General features: G+C 45.7%; 1 protein-coding gene across 1 annotated transcript in view; it reads right to left on the bottom strand.

Moving 5' to 3' along the window:
* LOC137084595 (alpha-2-macroglobulin-like) overlaps positions 1 to 22,413 on the bottom strand; it is a 57,381-nt gene that overhangs the window by 25,967 nt on the left and 9,001 nt on the right. The window contains exons 18-23 of the mRNA XM_067450889.1: positions 19,161 to 19,299; positions 18,721 to 18,946; positions 18,524 to 18,650; positions 18,325 to 18,446; positions 18,175 to 18,226; positions 183 to 266 (exon numbers count right to left, since the gene is read on the bottom strand). Coding sequence (XP_067306990.1) covers positions 183 to 266; positions 18,175 to 18,226; positions 18,325 to 18,446; positions 18,524 to 18,650; positions 18,721 to 18,946; positions 19,161 to 19,299 — 750 coding nt within the window. The remainder of the gene's footprint in view (positions 1 to 182; positions 267 to 18,174; positions 18,227 to 18,324; positions 18,447 to 18,523; positions 18,651 to 18,720; positions 18,947 to 19,160; positions 19,300 to 22,413) is intronic.

Here is a 22,413-nt window from a genome sequence, read left to right as displayed (position 1 = left end):
GCTCCTACAGGTTGTTGGCCCTGTTTGTTTCGTTGTTTCTATTGCTCTCCCCTTTTTTGTAAGTCGCTTTGGATAAAAGCGTCTGCTAAATGATTAAATGTAAATGTAAACGTAAACAAATGAAAGTCGCTAGAATTCCAAACCCAATCTCATTTCTGCTTGTATATGTAAATATAACTTACCAATGACTGAAACAGAGGATCTGGCTGATCCCTCTATCACATCTTTAGGAAGAGTCAGAGTCACTTCGTCTGAGAGACTGTCACCTATGAACCAGACAGACAGAAACACATGTCAGAGATCAGTCTGTTGTGTTCGACCACTAGGTTGAGGGGGTGTTTTTAGTCTAAGTGTGCACATGCGTTGTGGAGTGAGTGGCACAGGACTAATAAAGTGGTGATCTGTTCAGCCGTGTGTCTGAACTACTCCGACATAACATTGGCGATGAGGATGGCTGAGTTTAGCTTACCACCGCCGGCCCCTTTTCTTCCCGTGCCTGGTGAACCACCTATTCCATTGGCGAGCTGGATTGATGGCTTCACATTGTATCTCGAGGCCATGAACTATGATGATATATCTGATCGGAGGAAAATGGCTTTACTTCGTCACTGCCTCAGGGCTGAGGGACAGATAATATATCGTGCTCTCGGGAAGGCTGAGAGGAGGCGGTCTCTCTTCTCGCAGACCACTTCACGGGCCAACAGCAAATCATACCCCACCGATATAAACTACTCAAGTGTCTTCAGCGACCGGGTGAGTCTGTGCAAGATTACGTGACTAATCTGCGTGACATGGCACGCTCATGCAATTATGGAACACTTCAAGATCAGATTGTTCGTGGTCAGTTTATTGAAGGGATACTATATGACAAGACTCGGGAAAAACTGTTGTTAGAACCTGACGAATTTACATTAAACCAAGCGGTTGTAATTGCACTGCAAGTGGAGGCTGCCCTTGAATGCTCCACACTGCTCGCTGAAGCGCGCCCCCCTGTGCTGTCCCACACAACAGCTCCGATCTTCCTGCCATTTAGGCCACTGCCATTTACCCACAGAAAAGACTGAAGATGACATTGCAGGTTTTCCAGTGCAGTTTGCACAGTTGCAGAGAAACCAATGCAGTTTGAGCTTTTGTGCCAAATGTGGCTCCAGTTCACACAATTCAAGAGCCCAAAATTGCCCTGCACGTGGACAGACATGCAGGAAGTGTTTTAAAAAAAATCACTTTGCTAAAGTTTGCCGGTCGGCTCCCGCTACACAAGCAGCACGAAGGAGACCCTCACCTGTCCGTAATGACTACACTGAGATTAGACATGTATCAGCTGGCCAGGCAGTTTTTAGGATATGTACTGTGCTGCTGGAGGAGGTGAGCCTTCCACTCCTGATGGATTCGGGAGCAGCGGCACTGTGCTTAATGCAAGTACGTATTACAAGTTTTTCTCACATCTGCCATTACAGAAGCCCTGCACTCTCTGCAGCTCTGTGGTTACAACAGCTACAAGATTGGGATGCTTGGCGTTCTCCGGGTCAGTACGTTAACGGCTCTAAACATCTGCCATCATTTCCTTTCCACATTACTGAGCGGGGAGCCAACCTTCTGGGACTTGATCTATTTACAAGCTTGGGATTCATACTTTGAGATGAAAAGGGCTCTGATATCCACCATGTCACCTCCACCTGGCAACAGAGATGGCCATCACTGTTTGACGGACTGGGCTGCCTTAAAACATTCACCCTTTTGTTGACCCTGGTGTGCCACCAGTCATTCAGCCCCTGCGTAGAATTTCCCTAGCTCTGTGGGAGGAAGATACTGCGGAGCTCCAAATGATACTGGACATGGGAATTATTGAGCTAGTCAATGCATCCCCTTGGATTTCTAATTTAGTCATCGCATAAAAGAAATTGGGAGGAATACGAGTTTGTGTTGACCTGCGCTCTGTAAATAAGGCGGTTATGCCAGACAAATACTCCTTACCCACAGCTGAGGAACTGACTGCTTACTTCTTTTTTTTTCTTTTTTTATTGAGCAAAATTGCAAATTTACAAAATAATAACTTTTACAAGGTAGGGGATCAATGATATACATACACTTACAGAAGAGGAGAAAGAGAGAGAGGAAAAAAGAAAAAAAAGGGGGGGGGGAAAGAAAATAGTAATAGAGTTTTAGTAGCAGTAGTCATCATAATAATAAATATAACAACAAAAATAATAGTAGCAGAGGTGGTAGTAATAGCAATAGTATTCATGTTAACAATCGTAATAGAAGCTGTATCATCTGTGAATTATAATAACGATAATAGTATTAGTAATAATAATAATAGTTGTAGTAGTACTGTAGTTGTTGTAGTTGTTGTGATAGAGGTAGTAATGACAAGTATAAGTATAGTAGTATTCATGATTGTAATAATAGCAGTAGTGGTAGTACTAGTAATATATAATAACAGTAATATTATTATTAATAATAATAAGATTAATAACAGAATAGTCAGTAACGTTATTGTAGATATACACTATTTAATTTTATTTTATAGGTCTGGGAACAACTCCACAATTGCCAGTGAGCCCAACCAACAGACATCCCTAAGATAGACATGGTCCCCTCTCTCCATTCCTCATCCCCCAGCCCCTTTCCTCCTCGCCAGTGACTCCCAAACCCAGCAGTTAACCCTCTCATGTATTGCTGTGTTTTCCTCCACAATGTATGCTGGGGCACCACAACAGGCACCGCCAAACCAAGCTCTCTTAGTCTGGTTGTGACCTGTCAGAACAGAAGTTATGTTTGGGTAACCCTCGGCAGCTTTTTATTATTATTATTATTTTTAAATTATTATTATTATTATTATTATTATTATTATTATTATTATTATTATTATTATTATTATCTGTGGCTTTGGAACGAAGTGTGAACTAGTTAGCTCCCCAGCTAGAGCCACCATATCCAACCCAGATAGCAATCAAATGTAATTTTACATGAGAGGAGGGATTGCAAAGACACTAAGAGGGAGGGGCCAGCCAACCCAATCGCCAAGTCTGTGATGACCATGCCTACAGGATGTGCTAGCTGTACCCACTGACAGTATCTAGGACAGGCCTGACCCAGACCATTTTACAAAAGGTATACAAATAGTAAATATTTATATATGTTTTCTGAAATGTTATTTATTTAGACTAAGCAAAGGAGATATGACAAATAAATGTATAACGTCAATACCAATACCACCATCCCTACTACCATCATCACAAACAAAAGTAAAATAGTAATATATAGATTTTACATATATAGATCTTATCAATAAATAATTGTAGAGAAATGTATTCATTCAATAATACTCAATAATAATATTCAATAATAATAGCATATTCAATAGTAATACAATAATATATTATTTATTATAAGTTTGTGAACATGTGGTTGGGAGAGTGCGTGGGTCAGTTTCCAAGTGATTTATGTGTAGATGAGTTAGGAATGGTTTCCAAGTATCAAGAAATGTAGATATAATATTTTTGTTAGTGTAGGTTATTTTTTCTAATGTGATATATTCTGTAAGAAGGTTGGTCCAGTGATTGATATGTATACAATTTTTTTTTGTTTTCCAATTTAGCAGAATTACTTTCTTGGCGATAGTTAGTGAAATGAGGAGTGGTTTTTTATATTTGACTGGGAGATAGATTAATAATGCGATTGAGTAAACAGAGTGATGGAGATGGAGGGATTCTGCGGCCCATGATAATGGAGAGTTTTATAGTCACTAATATCCAAAATGAGTGAACTGGTTGGCAGGTCCATATGGCATGAAAATAGTCATCTGTGCTCCCCAATGTGCACTGTGAACAAATATCTGTGTCCCTCAAGCCCATTTTAAACTTCTTTCTTTCGGTGATGTGAGTTCTGTGAATAATCTTAAACTGTATGAGTTGGAGGTTTGTGTTGTTAGTCATTGAAAATGTATTGTTACAGATTTCCTTCCAGAGGTCCGTGTTGAGGGAAAAGGCTAAATCTTGTTCCCATTGTTGCTGACCGCTTACTTCTATGGTTTGACGGTTTTCTCAAAACTGGACCTGTGCCAAGGTTATCTGCAGGTGCCGCTTCACCCTTCTAGCAGAGACCTCACAGCATTTGTCACACATGCTGGGGTATTTCGATATACTCATATGCTGTTTGGTCTTAGCTCCGCCCCAAGTTGCTTTCAAAAGGTAATGACCACCATTTTGGCTAGAATTCCCAGAGTTTCAGTATTCTTGGATGATATAGTAGTCCATGCGCCAGATGTCCAGACCCATAACGACCGTCTTATCAGGGTGGCCAGTGCTCTCATGGCACATAACCTTACGGTGAATGGAGAGAAATGCACTTTTGCAGCCTCAGCCATAGACTTTGTGGGGTACCGTCTCACGTCTAGGGGCATCGCCCCTCTTCAGTCAAATATTGAGGCAATAAACAGAATCCCAGAGCCCACCTCCCAGGTGGCCTCATTTCTGGGCATGACGGCCTATTACCTTAATTTCCTGCCTCAGTACTCCCAAACCACGGTGCCCCTTCGCCAGTTACTAAAGAGAGAAGAGCCATGGAACTGGACTAGTGCATGCTCCAAGGCTGTTCGAACACTGAAGTCCCAGCTTACCACACCTCCTGTCTCTACCACCCTCAGGCTAATGGTGGGGTCGAAAGATTCCATCAAAGCCTTAAGAATGGCATTCATGCACACCAGGTCCAGGGGTATACATTCCAAACAGCAATCAACTTGACACTGATGCATTACAGAGCTAGCCAGCACACCACCACTGAGGCTTCCCCTGCTCTGCTAATGCTTGGCTGAGAGATGGAACTGCCATTGGACAGACTCCGACCACAAGAATTGTTGGCCGCAGTGGCAGGTGGCACCAGGGCAAATGAAGGCCAACTTTGACAGAAGACATAAGGCCAAACTCAGTAAGATAACAGTTATGTACTGGGTTTGGGTCCACAGACCCCACCGCTGCAACAAAATGGGATCGTTTTGGTCTAAACCTCTCCAGGTGGAACGTCAGTTAGGGCCTGCCACTTTCTTGTTGAGTGATGGTTCTCGCTGGCATGCAAGCAGACTGCGGAAAGTGCCAACCCCTTTCAACTCAAAGATATGCTCACAGGCAAAGGAGCCTAGTGGAGGACCAACACACAGCATGGTTTTTGAACCGGGGCCAGTACAACCATGGACAGGCCAGGTGCATCAAGGTTCCCCTGTCAGGGTGATCCCACAACAATCTCCACCAGCTGTGGGGCCTCAACCTTTCTCAACCAGTCACTGCTTGATGAAAATCAGGAGGGTTAGGAGGTGCCGCAGTTGACAGTAACCGAGAGCCGGCCAATTCGCGCAAGGGCTCGTCCCTCATACCTAAAGGACTTTATCACTGACTTTAAAGCTTAGGTGTTTGTTCATTCTTTCTCTAGCAAAGGCTTGATAGAGCACAGTTTTTTTTAGTTCTTTAAAGCTACACTGTGTAACTTTTTTAGTTTATTCGTAAACCAACACTTAGTTCTTTCCAAAATATATGTGCTCATTAATGTATATTTACTTTTTTCAAGTAATAAAGTATTTTCTTAAGTTTATAATATGCCATTGAAAATACATACGGGTGAGAGGTTCGAATGCCGGTCGCCATGTTGCCCCTCCATCTTGAAAGTACATTAGCCAAAGAGGGACATACCCGTAAATTCAAGCTTCACTTTTCACTTTTTAACACTCGATGGCAGTCATGAAGGAGGTCGAACTGGAAGCCATGATAATCTTGGACTAAATCGGCCACCGTAGGAGTTAAAACGAAAGCAGAATTGAGAGGAACCGAAACTAATATTCACTGGATTGTCATATACCTTAAAACCGCTAGATGGGGGAAAATATCACACAGTGTAGCTTTTTTTTTTGGGGGGGGGGGGGGGGTCTAAGTGTGCGCATGCGTTGTGGGGTGAGTGGCACAGGACTAGTAAAGTGGTGATCCGTTCAGCCGTTTGTGTGTTTGTACTTCATGTTAAACTAACTGAACTACTCTGACATAACACAGTCGAGAAACACTATACAATTAACATTCTAATAACATATGTGAAGTCCCCGAAATAATAATATAATACAAATAAAACCAACAATTACAACAGGAGCTTGGCCCCTAATAACCGTAAGCAGGGATTATTGTGATTCAAGCAGTTGGAAAAGGGGAGAAAACAGACACAATTTCAAAATTTGGCACATATGAACAACTGAACTACAGTTGTCATGAAAGACTGACAAATTTCAGCTTTTTCAATTAACCTATTAATGCATGGAAAACATCTAGATTTTGTAAGATTATTTTTTTATCCCATAATATGATGCTTAATTTGAAATCCATTTTAATTTTTACAAAATTCAGTTTTATTATAAATTATTTAACTGACCACGTATGTGAACACCATGCAACAAAGACATAAAATGGGACACAAAGCCACACATGACAATCTGGCAGATTGTTATTATTTCATGTTATGCTATGTATATCAGCTCACTTATTAAAAACATTAATATTACAATAAAACAACAATAAAACACATACTGTAGTAACTATAATGCATATATGCACAAACCTACAGTAGTAGCAATATTGGCTGGGTTTTGCGGGCGTATACTCCTTATCACTGCTCTCACTGTCACTTCCACTGTCCTCTGGGATATTCTATATTATTAATAATTATAAACGCATTATAAACGTTTTTCACATTTATGCTTGGGGATTTTTGCACATGGTTATCGCTGTCAGTCATCTTGGATTGAGGATGTCATCAAGCAATGAATATTTGGGCTCTCTCCCAAATGACACACTTTATGTGCACTTTCGGTCTTGTGGACTTAAAATGGTCGATGTGTCCGCGTGTCTGTTAAGTCCACAAGTCCGTAGGATGTCCCTTTCTTCATTCAAAACGTTAGTTTACCCAAAAAAGAAAATTCTGTCAATAATTACTTGGCCTAATGTCGTTCGACACCCGTAAGTATTCATCTTCGGAACGCAAATGAAGATATTTTTGTTGAAATCCGATGGCTCAGACAGGCCTTCATTGACACCATGTCACGGTTCATGGATTCCCTGTCTCACTCTTGGGTGCGTGTTGAATGTAGGTGAGGGCGGAGCCTGGGATTGGCACATCACGCACCTGTGGCTGATCACCTGCACCAGCTGCAACTCATCACCTTCACCCTATTTAGTCTCTCTGTTTCTCTCTTGTCTTTGTCAGAGCGTTGTTGGATGTTTCCCCTTGTGTCTCCGTGTTGGTTGTCGTTTCTCCCTTCCGTGAAACGCTGGATCCCTTCCCGGATTACCTGTACCGATCTCCCGAGTCACAGCTGCTCACAGCCTGCCCGTGTCGCCAACAGAGCCTCTCTCACTGCTCCGTCTTATCCGGACTTCTTCAGTGTTCTGAGTTTTGACTTCTGTGACACTATCCGTCAAATAAACTGAATCACTTGCTATTGAATCCTGCCTCTGTGAATCCGTTACAGAACGCTCTGACCAACCATGGATTCAGCGAGTATCAATGCCCTACTGACCAGCAGCAACGAGAGACTGGACCAGCAGGAGGCGAACTTAACTGCCACAGGAAAGGCAGTACACACCTTGGTGGCACGGGTGGCCGAGCTGACCCAACACATGCAACAACTCGTCGGTCCCACTGTGCCCGACCCACCGCCGATTCCCCACACACCATCCGCATCGCGGCAACCGGAACCACGTCTGCCTACCCCCGAGAGTTATGCCGGTGAGAGCAATTTTTGCAGAGCCTTCCTTACCAAGTGTTCCTTGTTTTTCGCTCTTCAACCGCAGACTTTCAACACGGAGAGATCCAAGGTGGCATTCGTCCTCACCCTGCTCTCCGGACGAGCCACACTTTGGGGAACGGCGGTGTAGGAGAATCAACATCCTTGCTGCTCCTCGTTCCAGACGTTGGCGGCGGAGATGAGAAGGGTGTTTGACCGAGCGGTGACCGGAAGAGAAGCGGCACGTCAACTCGCAGAGCTCCGTCAAGGTAACCGCTCAGTCTCGGATTATTCCATCGAGTTCCGCACCCTGGCCGCCGAGTGCAAGTGGAACGAGGAGGCACAGTGGGACATGTTCCTGCATGGGCTGGCTGACCGCATCCAGAAGGAGATCTTTACCATCAACCTTCCGGAGAAGATTGACGGTCTCATCGATCTTGCGTTGAGGGTGGACGCTCGTCTGAGTCGGCTGAGGTCCAGGATGGAGCCTCAGCTTGGGAGCGTCGAATGCCCTCAGGCCAGCACTACGGATGCGGTCAGCCACACCTTCGACCCGGAGCCCATGCAGGTGGGTCGAGCTCGGCTCTCCCGGGAGGAGAAGGCGAGACGGAGATCCTGTGGTCTTTGCCTGTACTGCGGCGGGAACGGACACCTGCTAGACTCCTGCCCGGTAAAAGACCACGCCCGGCGGTAAAAAGAAGGCTACTGTCGGGCGGGATCTCCGTGGAAAAGACCTCATCCTCCACTCTCCTCCCGGTGAGATTGCTGTGGGCAGCTCAGGATTATTCCAGCCTCGCCCTTCTCGACTCGGGAGCGGAAGGTAACTTCATTGACTCTGCCCTGGTTCATAAACTCAACATAACCACCATTGCACTCAAGAACACCATTTCTGTCAACGCACTTAACGGACAAGTTCTCCCTGACATTTCATTCACCACTGAACCACTCACACTGATCACTTCCGGCAACCACACTGAACGCATTTCATTTTTCATCCTGGACTCCCCCTTGGCTCCCATTGTCCTCGGTCACCCTTGGCTGGAGTTACACAATCCAAGGGTTGACTGGGGACAAAACTCTGTGTCTGCGTGGAGTGATAAATGTTATGAGTCTTGTTTGGTGTCTGCTTGTTCGTCTGTGTCTCGTTCTGTTTTTCAGAGTGAGACGGTGAATCTGTCTAACGTGCCTCCGGAGTACCTCGACCTGAAGGAAGTGTTCAGTAAGTCCCGAGCTGCTTCTCTTCCTCCGCATCGTCCCTATGACTGTGCTATAGATTTACTCCCAGGTAAGTCTCCGCCTAAGGGCAAACTATACTCTCTTTCTATTCCAGAGAGGGAGGCCATGGAGAAATATATTTCTGATTCTCTAGCCTCCAAATTCATCCGCCCTTCCTCTTCTCCAGCGGGGGCGGGGTTCTTCTTCGTGGGGAAGAAGGATGGTTCTCTGCGACCTTGCATTGATTACCGAGGGCTGAATAACATCACGGTAAAGAATACCTATCCTTTGCCGTTGATGTCTTCAGCTTTCGAGAGGTTACAGGGAGCATCCGTCTTCACGAAGTTGGACTTACGTAACGCTTATCATTTGGTTCGCATCAGGGAGGGGGATGAATGGAAAACCGCATTTAACACCCCCAGGGGGCATTTTGAATATTTGGTCATGCCTTTCGGCCTTTCCAACTCCCCAGCGGTTTTCCAGGCACTCGTCAATGATGTGTTGAGAGACATGGTCGACCAATTCATATATGTCTACCTGGATGACATTTTGATTTTTTCTTCGTCTCTCCAGGAACATGTTCGACACGTCAGACGAGTGCTTCAGAGGTTGCTAGAGAATGGGCTTTTTGTCAAGGCGGAGAAATGCGCTTTTCATGCACAGTCTGTTCCTTTTTTAGGGTACATCGTGTCATCGGAGGGAATGCGCATGGATCCCGACAAGGTTAAGGCTGTGATGGATTGGCCAAGTCCAGATTCCCGTAAGGCCCTACAGAGGTTTCTGGGGTTCGCCAATTTCTATCGGCGTTTTATTCACAATTTCAGCCAACTAGCCGCGCCTCTGACTGCCTTGACCTCTCCCCGAACGACGTTCAGGTGGTCCGATACAGCCGAGGCTGTATTCGCCAAACTTAAAAGCCGCTTTGTTTCGGCTCCCATCTTAGTCGCCCCTGATTCCACACGTCAGTTCGTGGTAGAGGTCGACGCGTCAGAGGTGGGGGTAGGAGCGGTTCTTTCACAGCGCTTTCCCTCAGATGACAAGATGCACCCGTGCGCGTTTTTGTCCCATCGTCTTTCTCCTGCCGAACGCAATTATGACATTGGTAACAGAGAGTTGTTGGCCGTCAAGTTAGCGTTGGAGGAGTGGCGTCATTGGCTTGAAGGGTCGGGGGTACCTTTTATTGTATGGACGGATCATAAGAACCTTGAATATATTAGATCTGCTAAAAGACTCAACTCCAGGCAGGCTCGGTGGGCACTTTTTTTCGGACGTTTTGACTTTGTTCTCTCGTACCGCCCCGGGTCTAAAAACATCAAACCCGACTCTTTATCTCGTATTTTTGATGCTTCCGAACGCCCGGTTACTCCCGAGTGTATTTTGCCAGAGAAGATAGTTATCTCTACACTCACATGGGAGATCGAATCGAAGGTCAAAGTGGCCTTAGAAGGGGTAACGCCCCCGCCCGGCGGCCCACCGAGTCGTTTGTTCGTTCCGGAGGGGTTAAGATCCGAGGTCCTCAAATGGGGTCACTGCTCCAACATTGCTTGTCATCCAGGGGTAAACCGCACTAGCAGTTTAATAAAGCAATGATTTTGGTGGCCACTTATGGCTCGCGACATTCACAGTTTTGTTTTGGCTTGCTCGGTCTGTGCGGTTGGTAAGACATCTAACCAACCTCCTCATGGGTTACTTCAGCCGTTGTCTGTTCCTTCGAGACCCTGGTCCCACATCGCTCTAGATTTTGTTACCGCCCTCCCGCCCTCCCAGGGCAAGACGGTCGTTTTGACCGTCGTGGACCGATTCTCGAAGGCAGCACATTTCATTCCCTTGCCCAAATTACCCTCAGCCAAGGAGACAGCGGTATCTGTAGTAGACCACGTCTTTCGGTTACATGGCCTCCCGATGGACGTGGTCTCCGACAGAGGTTCCCAATTCGTGTCCAAATTTTGGCAGGAGTTTTGTAAATTACTAGGAGCCACGGTTAGTCTGTCTTCGGGTTATCACCCCCAAAGCAACGGTCAGACTGAGAGAGCCAATCAGGATCTGGAAAGAGTGTTGCGATGTTTGGTATCCAAGAATCCTTCATCCTGGAGCCAATAACTCTCTATGGTTGAGTACGCTCATAACTCGTTACCAGTGTCATCTACGGGCCTTTCGCCATTTGAGTGTAGTGTAGGTTACCAGCCACCTATTTTTCCTAGTCTGGATTCCGAGGTCGCGGTCCCCTCTGTTCACGCCTTTATCCAGAGGTGTCATCGCACATGGACCAGAGCCCGTGAGACTCTGCTCCAGGTGGTAGCGCGCACCAAGGCTAAAGCCGATCGCCACCGGTCTAAGCCTCCCGTTTACGTCGTGGGTCAAAAAGTGTGGCTTTCAACCAAGAACATTCCTCTCCGCTCCGTATCTAATAAACTTGCTCCCAAATTTATCGGCCCGTTCACTGTCACCAAGATCATTAGTCCGGTGACAGTCCGCCTCAAACTCCCTCCGGCGTACAGGAGGATTCATCCCGCCTTCCATGTATCCAAAATCAAGCCTGTTTTTCACTCCCACCTTAATCCGCCAGTCCCGGTTCCCCCACCGCCGCGACTCGTAGATGGGGAACCAACATATTCGGTTAATCGCATTCTGGATTCTAGACGGAGGGGACGCGGTTTCCAGTACTTGGTGGACTGGGAAGGTTACAGTCCGGAGGAGAGAAGTTGGGTTCCTGCTAGGGACATTCTGGATCACTCCCTTATTGATAATTACAATCAACAGGTAAGGTCGGCTGGGAGCGTCAGGGGACGCTCCTAGGGGGAGGGGTACTGTCACGGTTCATGGATTCCCTGTCTCACTCTTGGGTGCGTGTTGAATGTAGGTGAGGGCGGAGCCTGGGATTGGCACATCACGCACCTGTGGCTGATCACCTGCACCAGCTGCAACTCATCACCTTCACCCTATTTAGTCTCTCTGTTTCTCTCTTGTCTTTGTCAGAGCGTTGTTGGATGTTTCCCCTTGTGTCTCCGTGTTGGTTGTCGTTTCTCCCTTCCGTGAAACGCTGGATCCCTTCCCGGATTACCTGTACCGATCTCCCGAGTCACAGCTGCTCACAGCCTGCCCGTGTCGCCAACAGAGCCTCTCTCACTGCTCCGTCTTATCCGGACTTCTTCAGTGTTCTGAGTTTTGACTTCTGTGACACTATCCGTCAAATAAACTGAATCACTTGCTATTGAATCCTGCCTCTGTGAATCCGTTACACACCAATGTAATTTTCTCTCTCAAGACCAATTAAAGGCACTAAAAACGTTGTTACAAAGCCCATCTCACTACAGTGGCTCTACAAGTGAAGTTGTATTAACTAATTTCAGGAGGAGAGCTGAAAAATCTGGGTTCGGGCAAAAAATTCAGAGCCTGGAGCCCTCCCCTGGACAGCACACCAAATACTCATTATCTTTACTCTATTTAATTTGATGTAAGTGTGAACTCGTGAATAATTTTATGAAGCGAAGAAAATAGTTTGTGTACACAAAAAAACCTAAATATCGACTTATATAGTGGTGGGCCGATTTCAAAATAAAGATTGAAACGGTTATATAAATCACCATATCAATTCATGATTCGGATCACCAATGTCACGTGATTTCAGCAGTTCAGCGGATTTGTCACTCTTGAGAGAGGAAATGATATTGTGTCAATGAAGTCCTGTCTGAGCCATCAGATTTCCACAAAAATATCTTCATTTGTGTTCTGAAGATGAACAGAGGTCTTACAGGTGTCAAACAACATTAGGGTAAGTAATTAATGAGGGAATTTTCATTTTTGGGTGAACTAATCCTTTAAGCTTAAAGAAGGGTGCTCATGAGCCCTCTTTGTGGCAGTCAATTACGTTTTCAATTACGTTGTGCATTATGTTGTGAAGGTTCGGACTCAGAGGGAGACAGTGAGGGTTTAGGGTGCCATTTGGGACAGGGCCTTGGAATACAAGACAGTAGGCTCAACAGTAGTTACAATATTGCTGTCAATCTACTGACAATGCCCTCAAGTGGTTTGGAGAAAATTACCATGACAAATGAAACCTAAAGGGAGCTAAATTAACTGTCCCTTAATGACCATACATGAAAGGGTTAAAATGTCAGAGACATATGAGAATATTTTGGATACCGTATATTTTAGCTCCCTCTTTTGGTCCTCAAATTTGGTGTCATCAAAATGTCTTTGTCAGTGGCTATAAACTCTGTCCTGGGGACCACCAACCACTGCACATTGGCTGTGTCTCATTTCGGAAGGCTGTGTCCTCCGGAGGTCGCATTTGAAGGCTGCATACGTCATAAGGCTGTCTCATTTCAAAAAAGTAAGTAGGACTCTCCAAATGCCCTTCTTTCACAGGAATTCGGAGTGTGCATGAGGTGTAGCCTTCGTTGCTGCAGATAACCCACAATTCTTTACGTTGGTCGATGCGGGCTGTTTATACATTGACCCGCGCATCACTGGTCTTTACTGACTTTATGTAAAACATATTGATGAGTCAAAAAATCTTTGAGCAATTTTTAATCAGTTGAAAAAGCCCCATTCCCAGCCACCCCCCACCCCCCTCTCTTACACACACTCTTAGCTGTCCATCGTATGTTCGATGATGACACTTGCTCCAGGGATGGAGGGAAGGGGGTAGGGTGGGGGGGAGGGTTTCAGCGACATTGCCGCTGGTGCCACTTCTCGTGGGTGTTGAGTCCAATCCTTGAGCCACACACTCTTCCGCAGATGGAGCAAGGGAAACCAGACACCAGGGGGGTACCAGCCGCCCGCTGGTGTCTCTTGATGCGTCTCTCGGATCGTCTGTCTTGGTTTTTTGGTGTATTTGAAAGACTGCAGTGGCACAGGTGACCTGCCAGGCTGATCTGTCTAGTGCCAAAGATTCGAGCTGCGTGAGGGGAATGTTTGTTCTCTTCAGAAGGTCCCTGGTGTAGTCCTTGAAGCGCCGCTTTTGTCCTCCAGCGGAGCGCTTTGAGCCCAGTAGTTGACTGTAGAGGACTTGGCGAGGCAGGCGGTGTTCAGGCATGCGTATAGTTTGCCCAATCCAACGCAGGTGTTTGTTGGCCACAGCTGCTTCCATGCAGATTGAGCCAGTATTGCTGAGGATGACTGTGTGGGGGATTCTGTCTTCCCAGGACAAGTTGAGGATCTTCTGTAGGCAGCGGATATGGAAGGCCTCTAGGTTGGTGATGTGCTGGCGGTAAGGGGTCCATGACTCTGCCCCATAAAGCAGAGTGGAGAGACATACTGCATTATACACAGCCACCTTGGTACTGACCTTCAGGTTATGGTTTTCAAAAACCCTGCTGCGTAGGCGTCCAAAAGATGATGAAGCTTTATTTATCCGGGTGTGTAATTCTTTGTCAAGGGAGCAGCTTGAGGACAAAGTGGAGCCGAGATAGATGAAGTGGTCCACTGTTTTAAGTGGAACACCGTTTATATGAAAGCTGGGGGGTATGGGGACTGGGGTGGTGAGATGAGACATGACCTCAGTTTTTTGAATGTTAACCTGTAGGCCAAAAGATTGGTACAGACTGGCTATAGTGTTGAGGGCGTGCTGCATAGAGTCCGGGCTGTGGGCTACGACGGCACAGTAATCAGCATACTGAAGCTCACAAATTTGCAGGGACTTTGTCTTTGTGCGGGCCTGGAGTCGACGGATGTTGAAGAGGCTTCCGTCGAGTCGGTATTCCACATGGACACCGTCTTCATGCCTCATGACACGATGGAAGAGGCAGGTGATGGCAGACAGGAGGATGTTAAAGAGCATCGGAGCTAAGACGCACCCTTGTTTCACCCCAACGTTTACCTCAAAAGATTCTGACTGGAGTTCTCCCATGATCACTCTGGCTTGCATCCCGTTGTGCAGCTGCTGTAGGATGCTGAGAAACTTGGGTGGTACCCCAAGTTTAGAGAGGAGTTTCCAGAGCAGCTCACAATTGATGGTGTCAAAAGCTTTACTGAGGTCAATGAAGGCTACGTAAAGGTCTTTGTGCTGTTCTCGGCTCTTCTCCAACAGCTGCCTCAAGACAAAATCATGTCAATTGTGGATCTGGACTTCCGGAAGCCACACTGTGTTTCCGGAAGCACAGCTTCCGAGATGTGCTCAGCCAATCTGCTGAGCATGATCTTGGCCAGGACTTTCCCTGCGATGGAGAGGAGAGATATCCCACGGCTGTTGCTGCAGACTGCTCTGTCTCCCTTCTGCTTGTAAATAACCACGATGTTAGCATCTTTCCAGTCCTGTGGGAGGGTCCCATGTTCCCAGATATTTTGGATCAGGAGGTGCAGACAGCGCGTGAGGATGTATCCTCCTTGTTTGAAAACTTCTGCAGGAATTCCGTCGGGTCCAGCGCATTTGTTGTTCTTCAGTCCTGCAATGGCTTGCCGGAGCTCTGAGTAGAGTGGTGGGGTATCCAGGTGTATGGTTGGTGACAGGTCTGGCAAATTGTCCAGGATATGTGGGTCAGAAGGGTTGGTGTGGTTGAAGAGACTCTCAAAATGATTTGCCCAACGGGCAAGAATCTCATGTCGGTCCTTGAGAAGCGTGGACCCGTCAGCTGATCGGACTGGAACAGTCACTCGTTTCCTGGGGCCATACAATGCTTTCAAGGCATCGTAAAAGCCTTGAGTGTTGTTACAGTCAGCCAGGTTCTGTTTTTTACTGTGCCTTTTGCACCCACCAGGTGTTCTCCATAGCCCGAAGGGCTCGCTGGGTTTCTGCTCTAGCAGCAGTGAAGGAGGTTATAAGGGCAGGAGATCCAGGGCCGGACAGGAGAGCTTTGTGGGCCTCGTGCTTGGTTTTTAGGAGTGACTGTATCTCAGTTGATTTACAGTCGAACCAGTCCTGATGGAGTTTCCTTGATTGGCCAAGCGCCTCTGAGGCTGCTTTATGAATAGCCTGGTGCAATGCTGGCCAGTCAGCTGATTCTTCCGGGATCTTGTTGAGGTTTTCAGCAAGGAGCCAGCGAAGGTTGTCTTTGGTGGTGTGGCTGTTCAGCGCTGCACAGTTGAGTTTCTTGTGTGAGGCTGTCTTTGGGCTACGAGGTTGAATGCTCATGGATAATTTGGATCTGACCATGAGGTGGTCAGTCCAGCACTCAGCTCCTCTCATAACACGGGTGGTGAGGACATCTTTTCTGTCTTTTTGACGGACAATCACATAGTCAAGGAGATGCCAATGTTTTGAGCGTGGGTGCTGCCAGGTGGTCTTGAACCGGTTCTTCATCTGGAAAATGGTGTTAGTAATGACCAGCTGGTGCTCTGAACAGAGGGCGAGGAGTCTGAGCCCATTGTGGTTCATAGGAAATTCATTGTGGTTGTGTAGAAATCCTCTTTGATGTTGTGCTCAGGATCAAGGGTTGGAGCGTATGCGCTGATGAGAGTTGCAAAGCGTTTCTTTGCCAGGGGAATGCGCCAAGTCATCAGTCTTTCATTGATGCCGATAGGGGATTCCGAAATGTGCTGCAGCAGTTTTGTCTTCACGGCAAAACCAACTCCATGGTTGCGACGAGTGCCTTCAGGGACCCCCATCCAGAAGAAGGTGTACCCAGCACCAACCTCTGTCAGGGAGTCCTCCCCATGCAGTCTGGTCTCGCTGAGAGCTGCTATGTCGATGTTATATCTCTCAAGCTCCAAGGCCACCAGTGCTGTCCTGCGGTGGGGCCTACCAGGAGTTTCAGCCAGGTCCAACAGTGTACGAACGTTCCATGAAGCAATGCTTAGTTTATTTTTTACTTTTGTTTTTCGACCGCGAGGGGGGATGCTCCGACGGTTGCGGTTTACCGTCCGGAGTGTGGGGAGCAGACAGTTTTTGGACCACCTTTTCCAGGTCCTTCCCCATCTCAGGGGTGAGCAGTGTGGGGCTGCTCAGTCGCAGTGGAAGCTGCCGAAAAGACCCGCTGTTCCATCCCGCAGTCCTAACGACCATCACTCCACTGCCGTCTGTGTGCATGGTTTGGCTAGGCACTCCCAGCCACATCCTTGGCCTGTGCCCACCACTATTCCACATCGCCACAGGACTTTTTTGGAGGAGGGGGGGAAGGGAGTCGGGGCAAGAAGCTTGTGCATAGGTGAGGATTAAGGTGGGTGTGAGGGTGCACAGACCTCACCCCCACCAACTTCACTTCTGCCAGAGGGATCTCCAGTGGCATGGGGGAACCCATGACGACCTTCGTCTGGCAGGAGTTGCAGGAGGCTGCCGGTGGTCCAATCAGCTGGACTCCGCCTGTGCCTACCCCCAAGTGCAGGTTTGTCTTCGAGGTTTGCTCCCCTTGCCACTATACCCTCCCGAGTTAGCCCACGTGGCTGTGGGGTTGCCCTCTTCCACCTTCCTAGCCGTTGTGATGGTTCTCACACCATCATCTTCCGTCTGCGTCACCGTTGGGGTCTTCCACTATTTACCCATAGCTGGGGCTATTTGCCCATAGCTGGGACAGTGGTTGACGGGCATCAGGGCATTTCCACTCACTGATGGGCCTGCATGCCGCGACTCTGGGGCCCACTGCTGCTCCGAGATCCCGTACAACTTAGCCTGGAACCGCAAGGGACCAGTTACCATGTGTGCCACGAGAAGGCGTGCACGAGATCTTGGCAGTGGAGAGGCTATGTACCGGCTGAGGAGGCTTACACACTCGGCTCCTCTTTTCGCCCCTAAATAACAAAGGGCTATCCGGTGGCAGTAGCTGAAAGCAGAAAGTGGCAAGCAGAAGCATACATGCTGCTAATACAAGCACTACTACTCCATCACTGTTGCACTGACGCATCACACGCCCTGTGTAACCAACACACACACACACACACACACACACACACACATGTTGGTCTATGTGGTTTACATGGACTCTCCATAGGCGTAATGGATTTTATACTGTACAAACCGTATTTTCTATCCCCTTACAATGCCCCTAAACCTACCCATCACAGGAAACATTCTGCATTTTTTCTTTCTCAAAAAAACATAATTTAGTATGTTTTTAAGGCCATTTGAATTATGAGGACATTTGATATGTCCTCATAAACCACATTTATAGTGTAATACCAGTGTAATACCCATGTAGTTATACAAATTTGTGTCCTCATAAACCACATAAACAGGCTCACACACACACACACAACCACCACCACCAAAATTAACAAAGGTAAAAGGGTTCCAGCATTATCAGTGCTTGTTATCAATGCAGACTAACCATTTGGACACAGTAACCAGCTGCGAGTCTCTGTCTTTTCAGTCCCTTCCGCCTGCAGCATAAAACAATCACATCAACACATCATACTGACATAAGCAGCATTATGATCATGGGTAAATTGTGTCTGAAATCTGTTTCACGTGCACTGACCTGTACGAGCAGACTTCGGGTGACCGTGTCAATGCGTCCTCTCTCTGGGACGCTCACAATCTCATTGTCACACACAGTCTGGGACGCCTCTGCTTCTGCACTGACTGTAATATTCATGACTCCTACAACACAAGACATGTACGTGAAAATACAATAGACACAAACACTGAGAAACAATGATTCAGATGGGAAAACTCACCAAGAACAGAAGGACTGAGGATCCATTTAAAGGTTTTTCTTCCGTTAACACATAGACAGGATGAATACTGATCCTCAGAGGAGGCTTTGAGAGTGTAGTCTGAGGAAGGAGCTGGAGTCACTTTAACCTGTCAATCAACCACACATGATTAGAGACATATTTGATATGATTTGATTAGACTGAGTCTGAAATCTCACCATGATGCACTTGGACAGATAGTTGAAGACAGTGGCCTTCAGCTCAAAGATCTCCCCACGGATGATGGAGTAAGGCAAAGAGAGCTCCAGGAAGAAGGGCTGGAAAACTGTCAGCTGAGCCGGAGGAGCCAGACCCAGACCTTCAGAGGACAGACAGAAGGCCTCCGTCTCCCAAGAGGTGATAGTGTCAGGAACCGTGACAGAAACCTGAGCTGATCCAGAGTCCCTGTGGAGGAATTACAACAAAAGGCATATTTCATTCTACCATTTTTCTTTTAATAAAAAAACAATATTCAGCATTCAGAAGATATAAAAAACTGAATTCAGAATGGAAAGCAAGCAAGGTATTTTCTGTCCTGTGGGCATGAGGGTAGATGATGTATTAAAGATGAGTAATAAGATAAATGTGATGTTAAATGTCCTGATTATGCTTTGCACACCTCACTTCAGCAAGTTCCCAAATCCAAGTTTCTGGAAAGACAGTTCGAACCGTCACTGCTGGAGAAGGTCTGTCCATTACCATTGATCCATCGGTTAAATACGCTTCCACTGGAGGAGGCATCAATGGGGGAATCATCACTGGGGGGAAAAAAGTGATATTTTGTAGTTTCAAGGTGTGTGTTTGTGTGTGAATAGCACTATAAAAAGTCTATATACAGCTATAAGTAAATAACAAATGGAAGGCAGAACATAATTTTTCTCATGTACATCATTTTATTTTCAAATAATATATTTTAAGTGAGTGTGGAAAAGAGGTGAAGAAGTTTGTGCAGGCAGGTTGGAATGGGTGGAGAAAAGTGTCAGGTCTGTTGTGTGATAAAAGTGTACCAAGAATCTGTAAGAATCTTGCAGTCTACCAGTTGAACTCATGTTATATTGCACACTATAAACATAATCAAAGCATCGAAAACACGCGAAGATTGGGACCTTTAAAATCGCCCATCAGTAGAAAGCGGTCAAAGTTTGTAGCGATAGGCTCAGTAAATTGCTGTATAAAATCCGTAGCGGGGTGTGGAGGGCGGTAGACCACCCCTAAACAGACAGGGCCATTCCAGTCATGGTGAAGAAGTTGAACTTCAAAACTGGAGAAGGCTGTTACAGGAACAAGCCGGCATTTTGCAGAAAGAGAGTTTTTTAGGATTGTTATTAGCCCACCACCACGACCACTAGGACGAGAAGAATTAAAAAAATTACAATTCGCTGGGATCAGTTCAGAGTAAGGAGTAAGATCACCAACCTTTATCCAGGATTCTGTGATGAACATGAAATCCAGGTTATAAGATGAGTAGAAGTCGTTCAATATGTAGGTCTTATTCACCACAGAGCAGGCGTTTATTAGAGCCATCTTAGGCAGAGGTAAAGTTACAGGAGAAGAAGACTCTTCTCAATGAACGCAGGTTTTCAAAATTAACTCCTTGCTGTCGGAAGCAGAGGCCACCTCTGTGAAGATCAGCCCGAGCGACAGGACTCACGTGAAGGGGGAAAACAGGACGAAGCCAGCGGACTCCAAACATCCGCGCACATATTGGAAAACAAACCGGCTCGTAAATGCGATCTACATTTCGCGATGTAGCCTCCGCGGCTGCTACGTTTCCTCCTCTGCTTTCTCCGTGAAGGGTTAAGCGGCCAGCGTCGGATGTCATGCGGGATGATCGCTCTGTGACTTTTGCGATTTGAAAACAGGGTAATCCACATCCGCTGTATGAGAGTAGGTGAGTGAATGAAAAACAGTCGCCAATGTCTAGAAGAAAATGACGATCGAATACTCGAAGCGCATCACAGGTTAAAAATATAGCAGACAACCAGAGAAGAAAACATGAGACCAGTAGACGGCAAGCCAAACACATCGGTGCCATCTTCCACCAAGTGAACTAAATTTAAGCTTTAGCCTTCTTGTAAAAGTAGCCTACTTTTAAGTAAAAGTAGAAGTACTACAATGACAATCTTACTTAAGTAAAAGTAAAAAAGCACTTGATTTTAAATGTACTTTTAGTATTAAAAGTAACAGTGCCTGTATAACAATTTATTCTCTTAATGTCAATATTCTAATAATTAAAAAGAAGAAAACAGTATGGGCTGTGGCGTTTTAATTAAGTTAGTTTTTGGTTAATGTAGGCTAATTGTGCGTATCATCTGATGACCAGTTTACATTCTGACTCACAATATCAGGGGGATCTGCAGAGTTAAATATCAATATTCAGAAGTAACATTTTTATCAGCTTTGATGTATTTAAATCTTCATATTTTTGAGGATTAATCTTAAATATAGGATATGCTTCAGCTTTCCTTTTATATTCTTAATTTGATCAATAAATTAAATTAGAATAACACTGTCACAGACACGCCAGGCTCCCACGTCACAGACACCCCACATTCATACTCCCCTGAGTACTGATTACACACACCTGCACATCATCAGCACCTCATCACCCACAGCATAAAACCCACGCTCACACACACACACACAAGTGTCCGGTCTCGTTTGCACAAGGTACTAACCTGCTCTGCTTACCTTAAGGACTCCCTCGAAGTGTGTTACCTCTCTCTCCGTCGATCTCCAGTGTCCAGCGTGTGTGTGTTCTGTGTTCTCCATCATTCCCTCCTGAGCCTATCCAGTCCATCTCTACATCACCCAAGAGCTCTCTACATCACCCAAGAGCCTGATCGCCGTCACCTCACTTCACTCTGCCACTGTCATTCTCTACTGGTGCCCTTACAAATAAACTCTGTTAACCATCTCTTGTCTCCGTCAGTCTGTACTGTAACAAACTTAACGGAGTTAACGGAGTAACAAACCTATATGGTTGTTAAATTAAATAATTTACACTGACAAATTACAACTGCATTAAATAATGTTATGAGATTGTTTTAACTATATATTTTTAATACAATAAGAAACGTTGGAATAGAATGTTTAAACATGAAACTAAACTACCAGTAGGTGGCGGCAGGTCTTAATGAGTGAGTCATTGAGTTAGTTCGTTCAAACGGCTGATTGGTTAATGAATGAGGCAGTCGTTTACGAACAGGTCATTGAATCTTTGATTCAACCGATTCATTCAAACGCTGAATCATTCATTAACACACTATTGCTGTGAGATGCGTTGTGGTTCTGATGTGGAAATATGGTCTGATCTTGGAATTATTTTCGCTGCTGTAATAGAACAAAAGCAGTTTATATTGCATCTAAAATGTAAGTGACTCATTTTAATTAATTGTTTATGGAACTGTTATGAAATCAGTGTCACATTTTCAGTCGTGATGGTATTCAGGAAAACAGCACTCTTGGTCTTGTCATGTGATGTTTTTTAACTGTATTATAAAATATAAAAACCTTCACATTTTGAATATTTACTGCAGTATGTTACTTAGTTTCTCTGAACGAGCGGTGTTGGTTTGTTTCCATTTCTCCTCGAGAGGCTGCGCGATTGTCAACAGCGCAACCGTCAGTTCATACATTAGCCTATTATTATCCATTAATTATCCGAACAAACCTTAATCTCGAGCCCTGAAACTGATCAGAAAATGTAACGAAAATGTAACGAAACATTGTAGAAATGTAGTGGAGTAGAAAGTAAAATATTTGCTGCAAAATGTAACGAAATAAAAGTAAAAAGTATGCACTATTGATTCTACTTAAGTAAAGTACAGATATACATGAAAAATGTACTTAAGTAAAGTAACGAAGTATTT

The sequence above is a fragment of the Pseudorasbora parva genome, chromosome 8 (genome assembly GCF_024679245.1).
Source record: "Pseudorasbora parva isolate DD20220531a chromosome 8, ASM2467924v1, whole genome shotgun sequence".
Lineage (NCBI taxonomy): Eukaryota > Metazoa > Chordata > Actinopteri > Cypriniformes > Gobionidae > Pseudorasbora > Pseudorasbora parva.
This window is presented reverse-complemented; position numbering and strand designations above follow the sequence as displayed.